This window comes from Miniopterus schreibersii, assembly GCF_964146895.1.
Source record: "Miniopterus schreibersii genome assembly, chromosome: 7".
In the NCBI taxonomy this organism is placed as follows: Eukaryota; Metazoa; Chordata; class Mammalia; order Chiroptera; family Miniopteridae; genus Miniopterus; species Miniopterus schreibersii.
In genome coordinates, this window is record NC_138108.1 from 41,552,955 (window position 1) to 41,569,244 (window position 16,290).

General features: G+C 43.1%; 1 protein-coding gene across 4 annotated transcripts in view; it reads right to left on the minus strand.

The window, feature by feature from the left end:
* The window catches only part of RAPGEF4 (Rap guanine nucleotide exchange factor 4), a 249,417-nt gene that overhangs the window by 108,099 nt on the left and 125,028 nt on the right, over nt 1–16,290 (minus strand). For 2 of the 4 annotated variants that reach the window (XM_081143389.1, XM_081143390.1), the window contains 2 exons: nt 5,875–5,947; nt 2,078–2,097 (listed from right to left, as the gene is read on the minus strand). In XM_081143389.1, the coding sequence (XP_080999515.1) occupies nt 2,078–2,097; nt 5,875–5,947 (93 nt within the window). Of the gene's footprint in view, nt 1–2,077; nt 2,098–5,861; nt 5,948–16,290 lie in introns of all 4 variants that reach the window. The other 2 variants (XM_081143393.1, XM_081143392.1) reach the window with 1 other exon arrangement.

Here is a 16,290-nt window from a genome sequence, read left to right on the forward strand (position 1 = left end):
AAACAAATGCAAATAAGCAGACAGCACAACTAATTCAGGGGAGACTACCTGGCCAACCCCTAAATCATTGTACCTAACTTGCTATAAGCTTCAAATTCCTATTTTGTCACAAAGTGAGCTACATGATGACAGCTGGTAGACTTTCTGCTTAGAATGTTGAGCCTGTTGTCCCACTGCAGGGAGGTCCAAACTAAAGGTCACCAGAGGCCTAAGAGAAAAGAGCTTCCTTTTGAAGCTTAGGTTATTTTAGACCCCCTGGGGTTTGGCCATTCTGTGCGCTTTCCACATCACTGATAGTCCCTGGAGGAGGAAGCAGCAGGCCCTTTTATCATCTTCATTTGGCTGATGACCTGTGTACTTTTTGTTACAGTGTGTTTTGGGACATACGTGTCCAAACTGGTGGCAGAATCAGTGTGTCACTTTGGGCTCTAAAGGCTATGGCTTTAGACTCTCCATGAACCTGGTTATCTAGAACTTTATCCAACACACACAGTTTTTGTTTTTTTTAATTGAATTTATTGGGGTGAAATTGATTAATAAAATTATATAGGTTTCGGGTGTCCAATTCTATAGTATATCATCTGTATACTGTATTGTGTGTTCACCACCCCAAGTCAAGTCTTCTTCCATCACCACCCCCCATACCCTCTTCTACTCCCCCTACCCTCTTTCCCTCTGGTAATCACCATACAGTTTTCTGCGGCTAAAGATATCCTTTTAAATGGCAAATGATCAATGGAAAGTTTCACTGAAGAAAGGTACTTTAAAGAGAGCCATGAAGGCAAAAAAGCCCCTCAAAAACAGTTATTTTATAAAGGACAGGACATTTTCAGACAAGGAAAGATAGCTAGAAAATGATAGAAGGCTTGAGAAAATAATAATTATAATAATAGTCCTAACATTTACTGAGCTCTACTGTAATGTCTCTATGTTTCCCACAGATTATCTCATTCAATATTCATAATGGCCTTTTAGGATAATCAGGACTAACACCCACATTTTGAAGATAAGGCAAGAATGTTTGGAGAAGCCAAGCAGCTTGCACAGGGCCCACCAGGGAGGAACCAAAATCCTTTGCTGAAACAAGCCAAGTAAAATTTTGGTGTGACATTTGAAGTGACACTGCTGGGTCTTGACCCCAAATTTGTAGTGGTACAGCAATGGTCCAGAGTTCCCACCCAGGCCTTTAAAACCAAGACTATGAGAAGAGGAAGACCCAAAGAAAGCTAGAGTCAGATCTCTGAAAAGGAACACAGAAAGAATCTGAATTTAATTAAGACAATGTCTTAGCCCGCAGACATAGGACTGAAAGCAGGGAAAGAAAAGGGTGACCATTTTGTAACATTGCCACTTGGGTCTAGCAATCAAGGAACACAACTGGCAAGATGACCCATCTGAGAGCCACCAAGCCCCACTTCAGATGAATCACGAGACACTTCCATCAGTAACCCTTCCATGTTGTCTAATTTTAGAGTCCAGTTAATATAATTAACATCGTTACAATTATTTACATGCAAAGGTGATGTCACTATGGCACTACCATCGTTAGAACGCATGCTTGGTACTGTTCCTTAGGAAAGGTTTCTAAACCTTCTACACTCACCTCTTTTCCCTAAACTACTATAGCAACTAATTATTTTCAGCTTCCAAAGGGAAATAATAACTTTAATGCACTTGAATACAATTAGGCAAATTCATCATCTGACCCTGAATTTCATATTTTGTATTCCTACGAAGAAAAAACAACACATTTTCTACAGGCCATTAACCTAGTGATTTGTTCTACTGCTCTGTACGCATCATGGGAAAAAGAAAACAACACTTGGACTCGTTGCCCCTGGAATAACCTTTTTTTGGGCTACTTAATGTCAAGGGCATGTGACGACCATGCCATGGTAATGACCTTCTCACCTTTATACATCAAAGTGACTGACCAAAGATGCCAGAATAAGATTAGAACAGTATTTACTGCTCTGTTGAGTGTGGATAAAGAGCTCTCTTTGCTGGCGAGGTTACCATGATTATTTTTTACCTTTTGACAGTTTTTAGGAGCTAGGCAGAGAGAGTAGCTACTCACATTCTCCTTGTCAGGAATCCCTAGAAGAGGAAAAGGAGAGAGAAAGCATGACTGTAAGATCAATTCGTAAAATGGAACTGAAATCCTCTGCTGAATTAAACCAAGTAAAATTTTGGTGTTTTTAAAAAACAAACAAACAAACTACATAACACTGCTTAGAAAAAGAGCAGCAGCTATCACATCTGTAACATAAATAAATCAAGGAATGAGCCGGGGCTGAGAGCCAGACAACAAAATCTTAGGCTGATTTTGCTTTTCTCCCATATGCTTTACTTTTCCAGAGGTAGAAATGTATCCCTGACTCATTTCCACCATGGGAGCAACTAGGTCCTCTGTCTTGGGCACTAGAACACTTAGAATTTCAAACAGATATATCAAGTATAAGTGGCATGTTTGTATTTTTACATTTCAGACCACCTCACATCACACTGCTCCAGGGATCTGAACCTAGGGACAGCTTGCACATGAAACCCACCAGAAACATCTTCCATCGGGGAAAAACCCAATGGAAGCAAACTCCTGCTGCCTCCAGGTCAGGGCTGAGCAGGGCAATCGCTATTTCCAGGGCTATCTCAGTTTTCTGAGCAAAAGAGTTAAACATTCATCCATTCACTTCTTTGTTCATTCATTTGCAAACATTTCATGAGCATCTACTACAGGCAGGTCCCGGTCCTCTGCACTTTAGTTTCGAACCACTGGGGGCAGTGAGAGGTGGTTTGCCGTGTTAAAGTATAGTACTACAGGTCCAAATTCTGAGTAAACAACATTCTGTGTTTAATATGAGACTATACTGATTTACAATACTGTCATGAAAAGAACTGAGCGTGTCCATCTAATGGGCAGCAATACAGTTCAGGAGAGAAAAGAATGGAAAAGACTATTTGGAAGCATTCCCGAGTCACACGTTGGCTCCCAAACTGGGATAGCACCAGGATATAAACAGAGAATATAATGGGCAGGTTTGTTATCACTGCCCAGATGTGTCAGAAGTAAGGGTGGCTTAATGTCTACACTCTGAAACTCATCCTGAATCAATCCATCCATCCATCCATCCATCCATCCATCCATCCATCCATCCATCCATCTATCCACCCACCCACCCACCCATTCATTCAACAACCACTTGAAAGAACTGGAATTGACTGAATGAGGAGATACAGGAGTGTGGCTTACATCTTGGGAGGTTTAATAAGAGAAATACACGGTTGCACAAATCACCATAAATGAGTGCCTGGAAATTAGGGTCTCTATAGAGAAATTATATTGAAAAGGTGACTTGGGGCCATGCAGGAACTTGAGAGTTGGGCTAAGGCATTAGCAGTCCTAGAATTCACCTTCCATGGCAAGTGACAAACAATTATTCAGTTGTTTTGAGCAACAGGAAAAAGAAGGAAAGGGACTGTTCATAAGTAACAGGCACTTAAGACATAAAAACAAGGTTCAATGGCAGGTCCTTGTTTGAGGTCCAGTTTGAGCAACGAGCTATAAAGATATTCAGTTGGGGAAATGTGAATATGCACTAGGTAGTAGATATTATTAAGGAAAACCATACCAGTTATTATATGTGATAATAGTGTTAAGATCATGCATGGAAAAGTTTTTATTTTCAAAAATACCTGTTGAAGCATGTGGTGCAAAATGTGTATGATTAAAAGAAAGAATTATAGCAAAATATTAATTTTAAAATGCACATTAAGTTAATAAATACATACTATTTAAATATTAAGCTATTAATTAAATTGCAGTGATAAGAACATGGGTGTTAACTGTATCATCCTGTATGTCTGAAATTTTTCACAACAGAAAGTAAATTTCTAAAAAGTTCTGCATAAGTCAGGTAAGCATAGGGTAGACCAGAGGCGAGATACTGAAGGCTAGAGCCAGCGAAGTCGTTCTTGCCCTCAGGTCAAGAGTGATGAAGCCCTCAGCCAGGTGGTTGTGGAGGGAACAGAAATGAAAGAATGTGAACAGGACAAAAGGGGGAGCAGGGGATGGACACGTGACTAACCTCAGTGAGTGGAGGTAAGAGAAAGGAGGGCTCCAGAACAGCTGGGGTTTAAAGCCTGGTTCATGGAGAAGAGCAATTATGAATGAAAATGCACTTGCAGAAGAAGGATTGGTTTTGTGAGAATCAGGATGTGTTCTGTTACTGACATGTGGAGTTTAATAAGCCAACAGGACATTGGATGGAAAGAGAACCAGCAGTCATTTGGAAAGCTAGGCTGCCCTTTGGAGGAATCACAGGTATTGGTTGGGGAAGTACTGCTATCAATTGCAAGAAAGGATGCAATGGTCATGAGAAAGTATAGAGAAAACAGCAAAGGCTAGACTCTTGAGTAATGCCTAAAACCTTTGAATGAAAGGAAGAACCTATAAAAGAGACAAACATGCAAGTGACCAAGAGAGATACAAGGAAACCAGGATGGTGCAGTGGAGCCTGAAACCTGGATGGAGTCTTGACGTGGAAAGTCTCACTCAAAGTTGGAGAGGCTGGGAGTGGTAATGACTGAGTCTGGTTATTGGTCAGTGGAAGCTGCAGAGTAATTTGAGTCAAGAAGTATGGGGCAGAAGGTAGACTTGAAGGGGTTAAAGAGTGACTGGTGGTGAGGAAATAAGAGCTAACACCCTTTGGGTGCTAATTATATGCTTGGAACTCTTCTTAACACTTGACAAGTTTTGCTTCATTTAATCCTCACAATAATCCTGTGAGGAAACTGAGGCACAGAGAGACTAAGTGCTTTGCCCAACATCACACAGCTTGAAGACAGCACAGCTGGGACTTCAACTCAGGCACTCCTCATGAGCCAGCCAGCCCTTGATCAGCCAGGAGAGAAAAGTCAAAGCAGGGGAGCAAAGGAAAGAAGGACCTGCCCTTCTCCCCCAGGACAGAAAAGAAACAGGAGGCGCAGAGGCCGCACAGGAATTGCGGAGCAGAGGAGGAAGGTGAGGAAGCTCGCTCAGGTCTCGGTCGAGCTGGAAGGAGAATCACCTGTAGAAAGTGACACGTCCGGGATTAAGATGCAGACTCGAGGAGCAAGGAAGAGGACCCGAAGGGTGATGCTCGGGCTCTGAAGGTGCCTGGAGTGGAAGTGCTGCCTGCTCTGTCACTGTGTCAAAAAACCCCAGTACTTGGTACCTTGTCACATGTAAACGTGCAGGAGCCAAATAAGGGGGCTTAGAGATGCAACGAGCGTCTCCCAGGGACAGTAATGAGTGCTAACCAGATGCTTCCAGCACGCACAAACAGATAAACAGATTCAGGACACGAGATTTCTTGGAGTCTAGTGGGAACCTGCTAGAAAAGTGCATCACAGAGAAAAACTGCCTTTCTTTTTTGATCATATAGAGGCTGGTCTCTTATGAAAGGCCTGGAGTTTGGAGAGGCTGTGATTTAAGGAGAACATTGACTCACGCAGCTTCCCTCCTTGATCAATAACATCAACATGAGCAAGAGGCAGGGCTCTCGGGTGTGAAGTGTCCAAGATAAACAAAGCTCATAAATCCCATTTTTAAAAGAGCCCAGAAACAACACTAGATTTTGCTCTAAAACGAAGAGATTCTGAGAGAGCACTCTAAGTATGCTGAAGTTTCAACTAGCACCAGAACATCAGCGAAAGCCGCAAACTAATACTGTTAACAATTTAAAAAATAACCCATGTGGGCTGGCAAGTCTGTTTATCCACAAGAGTCTGGAAACTTAATCTGTCAAGCTGGTGTAGGACTTATTTTTTTGTCACATGAAAACACACACCACACACCACATTTTTAGATACAAAATGTTCACGTTTTTCACTTACTGTCATTGTTAGAGCCCGTTTCCATAACACCATAAGGAGGAGCCAGAAGTCCTGCCATGTACTGTCGATATTTCTGAAAGACAAGATTGTAAACTCAATGCACAGATATTTACTCACTTGGCGCATTCATTTATTTACACGTTAAAAAGCAGAAACGTTAGTCATCGGGAAGCATCTGAGTCTTGTATTTATAGCGCCTTGAAACATGCTATCTGGGATCAGTGGCCTAAAATAAAGATGCTGCATTCTAAAGAGGTCCTCCTGGGTAGGGCTGAGTGTGCCCCCAGCAGGGAGGGGGGCTATCTCAGGCAACTCATTTATGTATTTGTGACTGATTAACTGAATTGTGTGGTCTTTTACCCTCCCTCCACCTCCTGCCCTGCTTCTCACTCCTACAAACACATGCTCAGGTTTTGGCAGAGGGGAAAAACACTTAGTTTTTATAGATGCAGATACAACTAAATAGGTGAATGACACTGAATCAGTTTTCTTTCAAAGCAAAAAGAAATGCATCCTTAGAAAAGGTCTGCTTTGAAAGAAGCTGATTTGCTTTCATTTACCTACTTCCTTTTACAAAGTACACCTGCCCGTTTTGTGACCTCCAAGGAACTGTTGCTATGTTGTCAAATAGAAGAGTCTGGCTTCGTTTAGAACTGTTTGGATTCCCCTGAATTGTATCCCCCTGACTTTCGGTCCAGGTATGCCTTAAAACCTGGGGCTCAGGGATGTCTATTAGCCCTCAAGGTCGGTTCTGTTCTGTTCTGAAGGCGTGGTGAGCGTAAAGCGATCTAGAGCATCCTATGAGAGCGGTGTGGCATTTACTAAGAATGCTAAAGGAATATCTAACATCCTCTCTTGTCAGGTAATAACACAGCCTCCTCCCCTTTCCGAATGAAAGCTGGGCAATTCTATTTATTGCAGGGTGTCATGTATATTTATGGTTTCTAATTATGATGACACAAATGTTAACCAGCATCAAAAGAATCAACACTCTATGATGTGCTGGTGGGTTACACAGGCGTCAGCAGAAAAGACTTCATCTGTAGCAATGGGCAGCTGGCAATCTGCAATATTCGAGCAACCATCTGGCCCATTTGGTATATTTGAATGGTGTTTGTAATGTAACATTGATGATTTCTCAAAAGAGCCTTCTTCCAGTCAAGATGTGACTAGCTTTTATTTCTTAATCCATTTTTGCTGTCATTCCGAGGCAACTATACCAACACCTGCATGCAAACATTAAAAATCATGAATTTCTCTGCCTCAGAATTACCTCAACACTCAAACATGCCCGCAGGACCAATCTTGCACCCTGAATTCCTGACATTTCCTTTGATGACTTCCCAATTCTGATTCCCTTCTTTCTCATGACACCGTCTACTCTTCCTCCTCACCAGAGAGCATTGATTAAACACATTTCTCGGCATGATATCCTGCTGGACTCAGAACAAAACAGGCCCAAAGAGAGGAGACAGGGATGGGGATTTGTTCTAGGAAGACTTTGTGGCCGCCTCCCCACACAAAGCCTTTTGAATTACTGTAAGTTCCTCTTACTGTTAGCAACTCCCTACTGGGCGCCTAAAAGAAAGAATTCATGTAAATTAAAGGAGCAATTGTGCTTTGCTTAGGAATGTTTTGGATGCTGACGGTGTCCTTTGTCTCAGGCACCTCAATGTCAATTCTCATGAACTCCAGGGAAGCACCTTCTTGACCCCTGAATGAATGGGACTTCGCCTTCCTTCAGCTCCATAGCCTGTGGGCTGTTGCTCGCTCATGGGGCACATCACCACAGAAGCAGCTCCTGGGAACAGAAAAAAAGAGCGGCCCTTTGGGAGCCCGAGTGCGGGCTGGAGCTCAGGACATATTGAGCACCTACTATGTGCAGACAGTGCCCTAGACACTGACAGAAAGGCACGTTCAAACTATAGTGCAGTATCATATTTTACTTGTCAGATTTGGAGAGGTTTCAAAAAGTTAGATAACATTATTAGTGAGAATGTGGAAAACAAGTTCTCTCATATACTGCTTATTGGGGTATAAAATGATACAACCTCAGTGGAAGGCAATTTGGAAGTATCTGTCACATTTTAAAATGAGTAATTCCTTTGACTGAGCAAGGAGCCTCCCTTAGAGGACAGAGGTAGAGCCTCCTAAAATACAAGAATACATATGTAAACACACCTATCTGTTTATAATAGCAAACAAAACAACAACAACAAGCAGGAAATAATCCAAACGTCCACAAAGTAGATAACATCTGGGTTACTTCCTGAGAAGTAGATGAAGATGGGTTATTTCTTGATAAACAGATGATGTTGGAATATTACACAGCCATGAAAAAGAATGAAGCACCACCACATGTGCCGATATGAAGTGATCTCCACAATATATTGTCAAAAATTTTAAAAGCAAACTACAGCACTATGTGTAGAGTATGCTACTATTTTGTAGAAGTAAAAGAATAGATGTGTGTTTGTGAACATCCATAAAGATCTGTAAATGTGTAGACTCTTTCTGGATGGATATACAAGAAAGTAGCAACAATGAGTGTCTCTGGGAAAGAGATCTGGGTGGCTGAGGGTCACATGGGAGAGAGACTCAGTTTTCACTGTTCATCCCTGGCTGAGCCCCAACACTGAGGCCGGGGGATCACCCACTGTGCCTGTCTGCCCAGAGGCTGGACTGGTAGGTTGGCTGGCCTGCAGTGGTCTTCAAGTGGCAGTCATCTGAATGTGCATGGTGCCTGGCAGCAAGGGATAGTGGCAACAGGGGAATGAGAAGACAGCTCTTCTCTCTTAGTTAACAGTGGAGGTGGGAGTAACTCCCTTCGACTATAAAATCCTCCAGAGGTGGGGAAATTGGGGAGTTAGATACTGGGCTTCCTTGTCATAGGGCTTATTGGCACTGAAGTGATGTATTGAAAAATGAGAGGTGACTGTATTAGTAAATCTAGATCGTGGAGTAGTTCATATCTTCATAGAAGATTAAAAGCCACTTCAAGCTTTCTGAAAATCAGAATAAAACGAACAGGAATTACCAAAGCCATGATTAATAAGGCGCCCACATGACAGTCAGCACAAGGCCAGCTTAAACCTGAGGTCAGTAGTTCTTCAGAGGTGACCCAGCACATTTGTATGGTGGTTACGCAATGTCACTCCTACACACCTCCACCACCCCGGCCACTGGGGTGTATAGTGGTCTGGCTGAGTCCTTTGATAATGCCTTCTTTGGGCCCCTGGTTGACATTCCCTTGCAGAGCCTTTCCCTGGATCCCAACACACTCTAACACCTCAACAGCTTCAATGGCCTGACCCAACCATTCTTAAATCGCCATATGCACTGGGAAAGAGCTATGCCTTTAACTGCCATGGACACTGACCCACACCATGGAAGGCCCCTGGCCGGAGTTCTCCTTAACATTCCCACTCCCCAGCCCTCCAGGACCTCTGAGAGCAGTTAGGATATAGTATTCACAGCACATGAAAACCACAAGGGCCTTCAAGAGTCTTGGAAGAGCTCGGTAGGCTTCATTCTTAGGATCTACTCCTGGCTTTCTTGCTAATCAGCTGAGTCAGCACAAACACATCCTCTGAGCTCTCTGGCCTCAGTCTCCTTATCTGTAAACAAGTGCTCTGAATCTGATCCAGGGGTTCGGAACCTTATCCTTCAGCAGAGCCCCGAATTCCCGCAGGCAAGGGCCCCATGCAAACAGAGCCTTCAGCCCCCAGGTAAACTAGTGTTTTCACTTTTATGTTTGATAAGGTTCCAAGAGCAATTTCATTTGAAAGATGACTTTTGCTTTTTTTAAAAATAGAAGTTTCCAAACCACAAGACTAAATAATCTCTAAACTTCCAGCCAGATAGAGGTCACTCAAAGATCTCTGAAGAATCAACAGAGACAATTTAGGATTTGTCTAGGAAGTATCAGGACTCTACTCTCTGTGAGGAAGGCTTCTGTGGTTGTGGATTGGCCATGTGAAGGTTGTTCCATACCTGAAAGGTTTATCAGAACTACAGGTATTAAAGATTTCACTGAGATGCACCACAGTGCTGACCTTCTCACACTGAAGTGTGCAGCCCCCCGGGGTGGCAGCCAGCAGGGCAGGCCCGGATGTGACAGGGGCTAACAGGAGCTCTTTCTGGAGCTTAAATTTTATTTTATGTCAAGTAGTTTAGAGGATTATTTTTATACTTTTACATTATAAAGTAGAAAGCTAAATTTGCATAAATTTTAAAGATTAAAGCTTGAGACTTCAAAGAGATTTTGAGCTTGCTGCTGGCTATGTCTAGCTACAAAGGGTCTAGATCCGGGCATAAAATGTTGATTTCATCTGCATTCAGGGACTTCAGTGGGGAAAAACAAGAAGCTCTGATGTTATGGGAAGCATGCACACACTGGACTCACACAAGAACGGGGTCTTAATTCTAATTCCACCACATGAACTTCAGTAAGTTTTTACCTCAGTAAGTTTTTACTTCAGTAAGTTTTTACCTCAGTTTCCTGGCTAAAGGGCCTGGAATAATAACACCCATCTTTAGGGACCATTGGGAGAACGAGAAATAAAATGTATAAAAGTGCTTAGCACATATTAGGCACTTAATAAATGGTTGCTGATAATAATACTAGTAGAAATAATATGGCAAGAATTAATCAAGCTAACCATAGCAGAGTCTTTAGCCTTAGGAAAGAATATTCTCTACATGACTTCACACTACTGGGGCTGTTGATATAGACAGAATATAAAGACCCACAATACATCTACTGACCTGACAGTTAAATGGGGCTATGGAGAAATAAGAATTTAAGCAACAGACTTTCTTATATAGTTTTATAGTATTCTGCTTATTTTTATCTCCACCTAATAAAACAGTCCAAGGAAAAAACAAGAGCACAAGAGAGCAAGGCCAGAAATAGTTCAACAAAAATAAGTAAAGCCTTTGAGCCACCCGAACTGTTTTTGATTAACAGAATCCTTTTTTAAAAATTGATCTGTAAGTACAGCTGGCCAGCTTGTAAAGCTAAGTCAGTACCTGTGGCTCAAAACAGAGGGGAGAGGAAAGGCAAGGGTGGGGGGTGGAGGCAGAACCAGAGTAGAGGGGAGGGGAGACATCCGCAGGCTCCGGAGGCCAAATGCTGGTCCCTAAATCCAGGTAGAAATGTGCTACCAGCTGTACTAATGTTTTCTGAGAAGAAACAAAAGACGACAGTCTTAGAAAGGTTAAAACCTGGTCCATCTCTCGGCCAATTCATTGCCTCCACCAAGGCCCCTGCAGAGGCTGAGGGAAGGCTGGCAGAGCACCCGCCAGTGCGAGGGGTGCTGGGGAGAAACCCAGCTCGCCCCACAGCCTTGAGCCCGGCCTGGGGGCCGCGCCCACACAGCGCAGGGAGTACTGCTGTTTACTGTGCACGAAGGCTCCGTATGGCCCAGGAGCCAGAATGCAAAGGTTTGGTGGTGTCCGCTGGGGGTGGAGGCATGCGAGAGATGTGTCGCATTCTGAAAGGCCAGCCTCCGTTTCAAAGCAGGACTCAGAGAACAAAGGAAGCCTGGCGACTTGAATCTTAGCTGGACCCTCTATGACAAGAGATGGAGTCCCAGTGGGGCAGGACACCACATCCTGCAGGTCAAGGTTTTCCTGACACACTGAGACCTTTTCTGGATGTTCTCCAAGATGCTGCCCACTGCCAAGGCCTGTCCAGGCTGCCACCAGGAGCCTCTGCAAGGGAGGCCCGCGTGACACACGACTGTCTCCACATTCCTGCCAGCCAGCAGCAGGCAGGTAGAGGCCCGAGCTTTGGGCACACCCCTTCCCAGCAATCGTCCCTGTGGCACCCACTTCCACCTAGGAGATTATCAGGTTGCAGGGAAAGCATAAACAGTATCCTTGGGCTGGGCTATCAGCACTGGAAAACATTAAAAACAGGAAGGCGTGAGGATAGTTGACAGGCACTGTGTGAACAGCCGTGGGGGGCTGTGCTCAGGACGGGGAACACTATGGCAGCCCATCGTGGCAGTGTCCGGGCCTGGGGAGGAGCAGAAGGGACTGTTCCGGGAATGTGAGGCTGTCTTGTCACAATGTCCCATCCGCTATATCTTTACTAGGTTCTCCCAAAGTATCAAAGATGAGTTTACAAAATGTAACAGCAAACGGTGCGTCTGTACTTTCTCTGAGAGCATCATGATTATGCGGTAGAATCGCTTAGACTAGGGGTATAAAGTTTAGGTCCCTTTTTTCTGTTTCTTGGCAAGAGCTCTTTTATAGCTTCTGTATGATGTATAATATATGATGTAAAAATGGACACGGCACATTGCTCTAAAATCTCAGAGAGAGCCAGACAATTTTTTAATGTGTAAAGGGCAGAAGAGAGGGGAAAGTGGAGCAGCTGTAAATGGAAACCTTCAAGTGAAGTTTCCTGTTTACCCTTTAAAGCCACGTGCACTGCTTTTCCCACAGCCAGTCGTTGGCTGGACCAGGCTTACCGCTCATGCCAAGTTCCTGTTTCCTGATTCTTGATTTCTATAGCATTGGCATGATGGGGCACAAAGAACTCCCATAGCTATTTCTTCAATGGTGTTTCATGACATCCTATTATAGATATTTCTATTAGAGGCAAAATTTTGCCTGCCAACTCCTGGCCATTTTAAATTCATGATCGACCTGCAGGAGCTGTAGTTTGGAGTGTGATAATCACACGTATAGCTAATGGAGCAAGTATTCCAAAACCAAATCATCTAAGAATCCTATAAGTAAGCAAATAAAGTCTCTGAAAAAGCCACCTGTTTGAAGTTCTCTCTCCTACTGGCCTGTGAAGGTGCCAAGGTCCTCACGAATTAAGTGTAGGGACTCTACGGAATTATTTGCTATGGGGAGTCATAGTTTTCAGCCAGTTCTCAATCCGCCAGTTATAATGGAGGTGAGTGAGGCTAACCCTGAAGGAAGGGGGGGTAAATACGCATTCACTCAGTCAAGGTGACCAGGGAGGCCCAGCAGGGTTCTTGAGGGCACCCCCCTCCCCAAGGCCCACACAAACAATCACCTCAGCACACTGGTGCCAAGGGCTTAAAAGGAAAGTGCGGGGTGCACTGCAAATGTGGCTGGGTGGTGGGGAGTGGGGTGAATTCAGATTTGGGGGTCAGGGTGAGGCTGAGGAGGCTTGGGGGTGAGAGACTGAAGAGGGGAGTGGGATGGGGTGCGGGCAGGTGGAGCGGGAACCCAAGTGTTAAGAGACAAAGAAGGCCACCTAGCAGGAGAGTCAGGACAAGAGGGTGGGGGAGGGAAGGCCCTGCAGGTCACATGAAGATTTTCAACATCATCTGAGTACAATGGGAAGCAGTTTAAGCGGAGAAGTGACCAGAACAGATGGGTGTTTTTAAAAGATCATTCTGGCTGCTGCATGGAGGGTTTTGACAGGAAACAAGGAAAGCATAAGCCAGAGGGCAGGCCTGACGGGCCCCTCCAAGGGGCCTGAACTGGGGGAGACGAACAGAAAGAGACTAGCATAGGGGGTGGTAGAGACACTCTTCCCTAGAAGCTAAACCATCTCTAACTACCTACAGTTAATGATACCAAAGATTCAGACTTCTTGTTGAAGGGCTCACTGGGATGATTATCATTTAAGTCAGTGCACACTCTGCATATTCAACTAATTAAATTAGCCATGAACTCCTCTTAGAGAAACTCAAATTGAGAACAAGACACACACACAGTAGGTCAATGCTACTTAATTAAGAGTCATAAACTAATGTGCTCCGGAGCTGCGACTGCAGAGCAAATCCGCATGCCTCTCTTCTTGCTGAGCCTGAACCCACTACAGACCATCTCCTGTGTACATGTCACTGTGGACACTGAAGAACAGCTGCTGCCTCCTTGTTCACAGAATAGAACAGATGATTGACATTCTATGTAACCATATGAGTCTTCAAAGGGTGATGGATATTAAGTATAGTTATTCTGAATTAAAATGATCAAGCCCAGCTCTTATAAAACTAACAGGAATATCAGTAATACATACCATTGAAACACGGGGATTCTAAAAAAGTGCTTAAATACTGATAATACAGAATTAGGATGCACTTGTCATTTACAAACCTAAAATAAAGGGTCCACTCTGAGGTTCAAGTTCCTCAATAACAAACCAGAAATATTACCATGTGCAGTCATGGTTGATGGAAGGACTGACTGAGGTAACCCGGGCTCCTCACGACCCAGGCACACAATGACTATCAGTTCCCATTCCCTCTACACCATGATTTCTTCTCATACCGATTCTGCCAAGGGGCACATTTCCATTTAAAAACCAAATACTTAAAAGAAAAACAGGCCTAATGCATGCAGACCTATAAAAATCATTCTAATGATTTGGAGATCTGATGAAAGAAGTTATTTGAAATCATATGATGTACACGGTTAAATATCTCTGTGATGTTTGTTTGCTCTTTATGAATAAGCTTCTTGCTTTCAGAGAAGGAACAGAAGAAGCATGAAGATCAGTTGATGCTGATAAAAACAAAACCTAAATTTAACACATCAAAGTCTATGAAGACTAATCAACTTTGTAATTTAAAAGGAAGCGCAGAGGGATAGAGCAGCCAGTCTGCTCTACCAGAATTAGCACCAAAATACACTCATTAGCGAAAATTAAGTTTTAAGAGACCCATGTATGAGTCTTGCTGAAAAAAACTGGAAGCCATGTACAAATAGCTGGAAGTAGAAAATGATTCATTTTAGATTTCCAACTTATTCATAATTCCGCCTGCTGATGTTCCTCTCTAAGCCACACCGTTTTTAATGTTTGCCTTTTGGTTTTGTTTTAACTACCATCCTCTCTCTCTTTCTCTATTTTCTCCCTCCCTACTATCACCAGTTTTATTACTACAGAATAAATAAAAGTACATGATAACAAATTTAAACTCAAGGTTATAAAATGAAAAAAATAAAAAGTAATTCTCTCCCTTCACTACCCTCCACCTACTGACCTGCCCAGTCTCACTGCCACGTTAGCCACTGCCGACACGCACTTCTTCCGTGACTTCCACAGTGTTTCTACGTGCACACCAACACGTCACCTCAGCTGGCTTTAAACTGATGAGATTATACAGCATATGATGTTTTGTCATTTCTTCTCCCTCTCTAAGAATACATCGTGGATAGCTTTTTATATCAGAACACATTTCACATTGCTTCCTTGTTAAACACTTTTCTTTTTCTTCTGTCTACTCATTTAACCCCATTGGGGTAAATCTGGAAAATATATTGAATTTGCATCATCAAAATATCTTCCCTGAGTTTAAGGCCAAAAGATAAAGATCATGTCCATGGGTCTTAACAAATGGCGATTTCAGTGTTATTCTTAAAATGAGACAGCACTGTAAAAATGTAATTCCAAGGCAAACAAATATGCAAGCACATTACTCAGGAAAGTTCTTTGATCTCTCTGATGGCTTTATCTAAGCGGTGTCATTAGGCTGTAACCCCACTGACTGCCAACTGCGTTTCTGTAAACTTGGCAAAGGCTTCCCATGGAATACACTTGAAGAAAAAATGTTGCTTGTGCTCCCTCCCCAACACTGTCAGAAGGAAAAAGAAATGTAATTAAATTTCAATCTCTGACAGTTAAAAAATAAAAGAACAGAAACTATCAAACATTATGAATGGTATTTGAATATTATTGGTATTAAAAGGAGCCAGATTTCCTAATCTTGATAACTGCATTGTGGTTATATAAGAAAATGCCCTTGTTCTAAGGAAACATATGCTGAAATATTAATATTTAGGGGTAAAGGAGCACAGTGTCTCAACTTACAAATGATTCAGGAAAAAAATGAGAGAATGATAAAGCAAGTGGGGCAAAATGTAAACAATTGGTAGAATCAGAATAAAGAGTCTAGAGGGGTTATTTATACTATTCTTGCAATTTTTCTGAGTATATTTAAAATGATATCAAACTTAAAAGCTACCAAGAAATGAAAAGGAGTCACAGTTGAAACTTTAAATGATCACTCTTAATGCATTTATTCTGTCAGTATCTGCCTTTCCCAATTCGGCTCATTGACAAGCTCTGTCCCCATTTTGTAGGTCCAACGGCCTCTGTCTCTCCAGCAAGTCCTTATTGGAGTGGGAGCCTTGTCCCCACCATCAGGGAAGGTCCAAAGTTGCCCGTGGGTGCCATGTGTTCAGGTATCTGGCATGTGGGGAGACGGGGTGCAGGGGTGAAAAGAGCTAAAAAGCCACAGCTCTCTCTTAATCACTCATGTGCTCGGCCTTTACCCCCTGTGTGTCCACTCTCTTGCTGGGACTATAGCCCAGCTTCAACACAGTCCACAGCCCTTCTTGCCCTGGCCTGCCCCTGTTCCCTCTTGTTCCTTGTACCTCTAGTTCTAGTCTGAAATACCACCCAGCCTTTACAGATGACCCAAA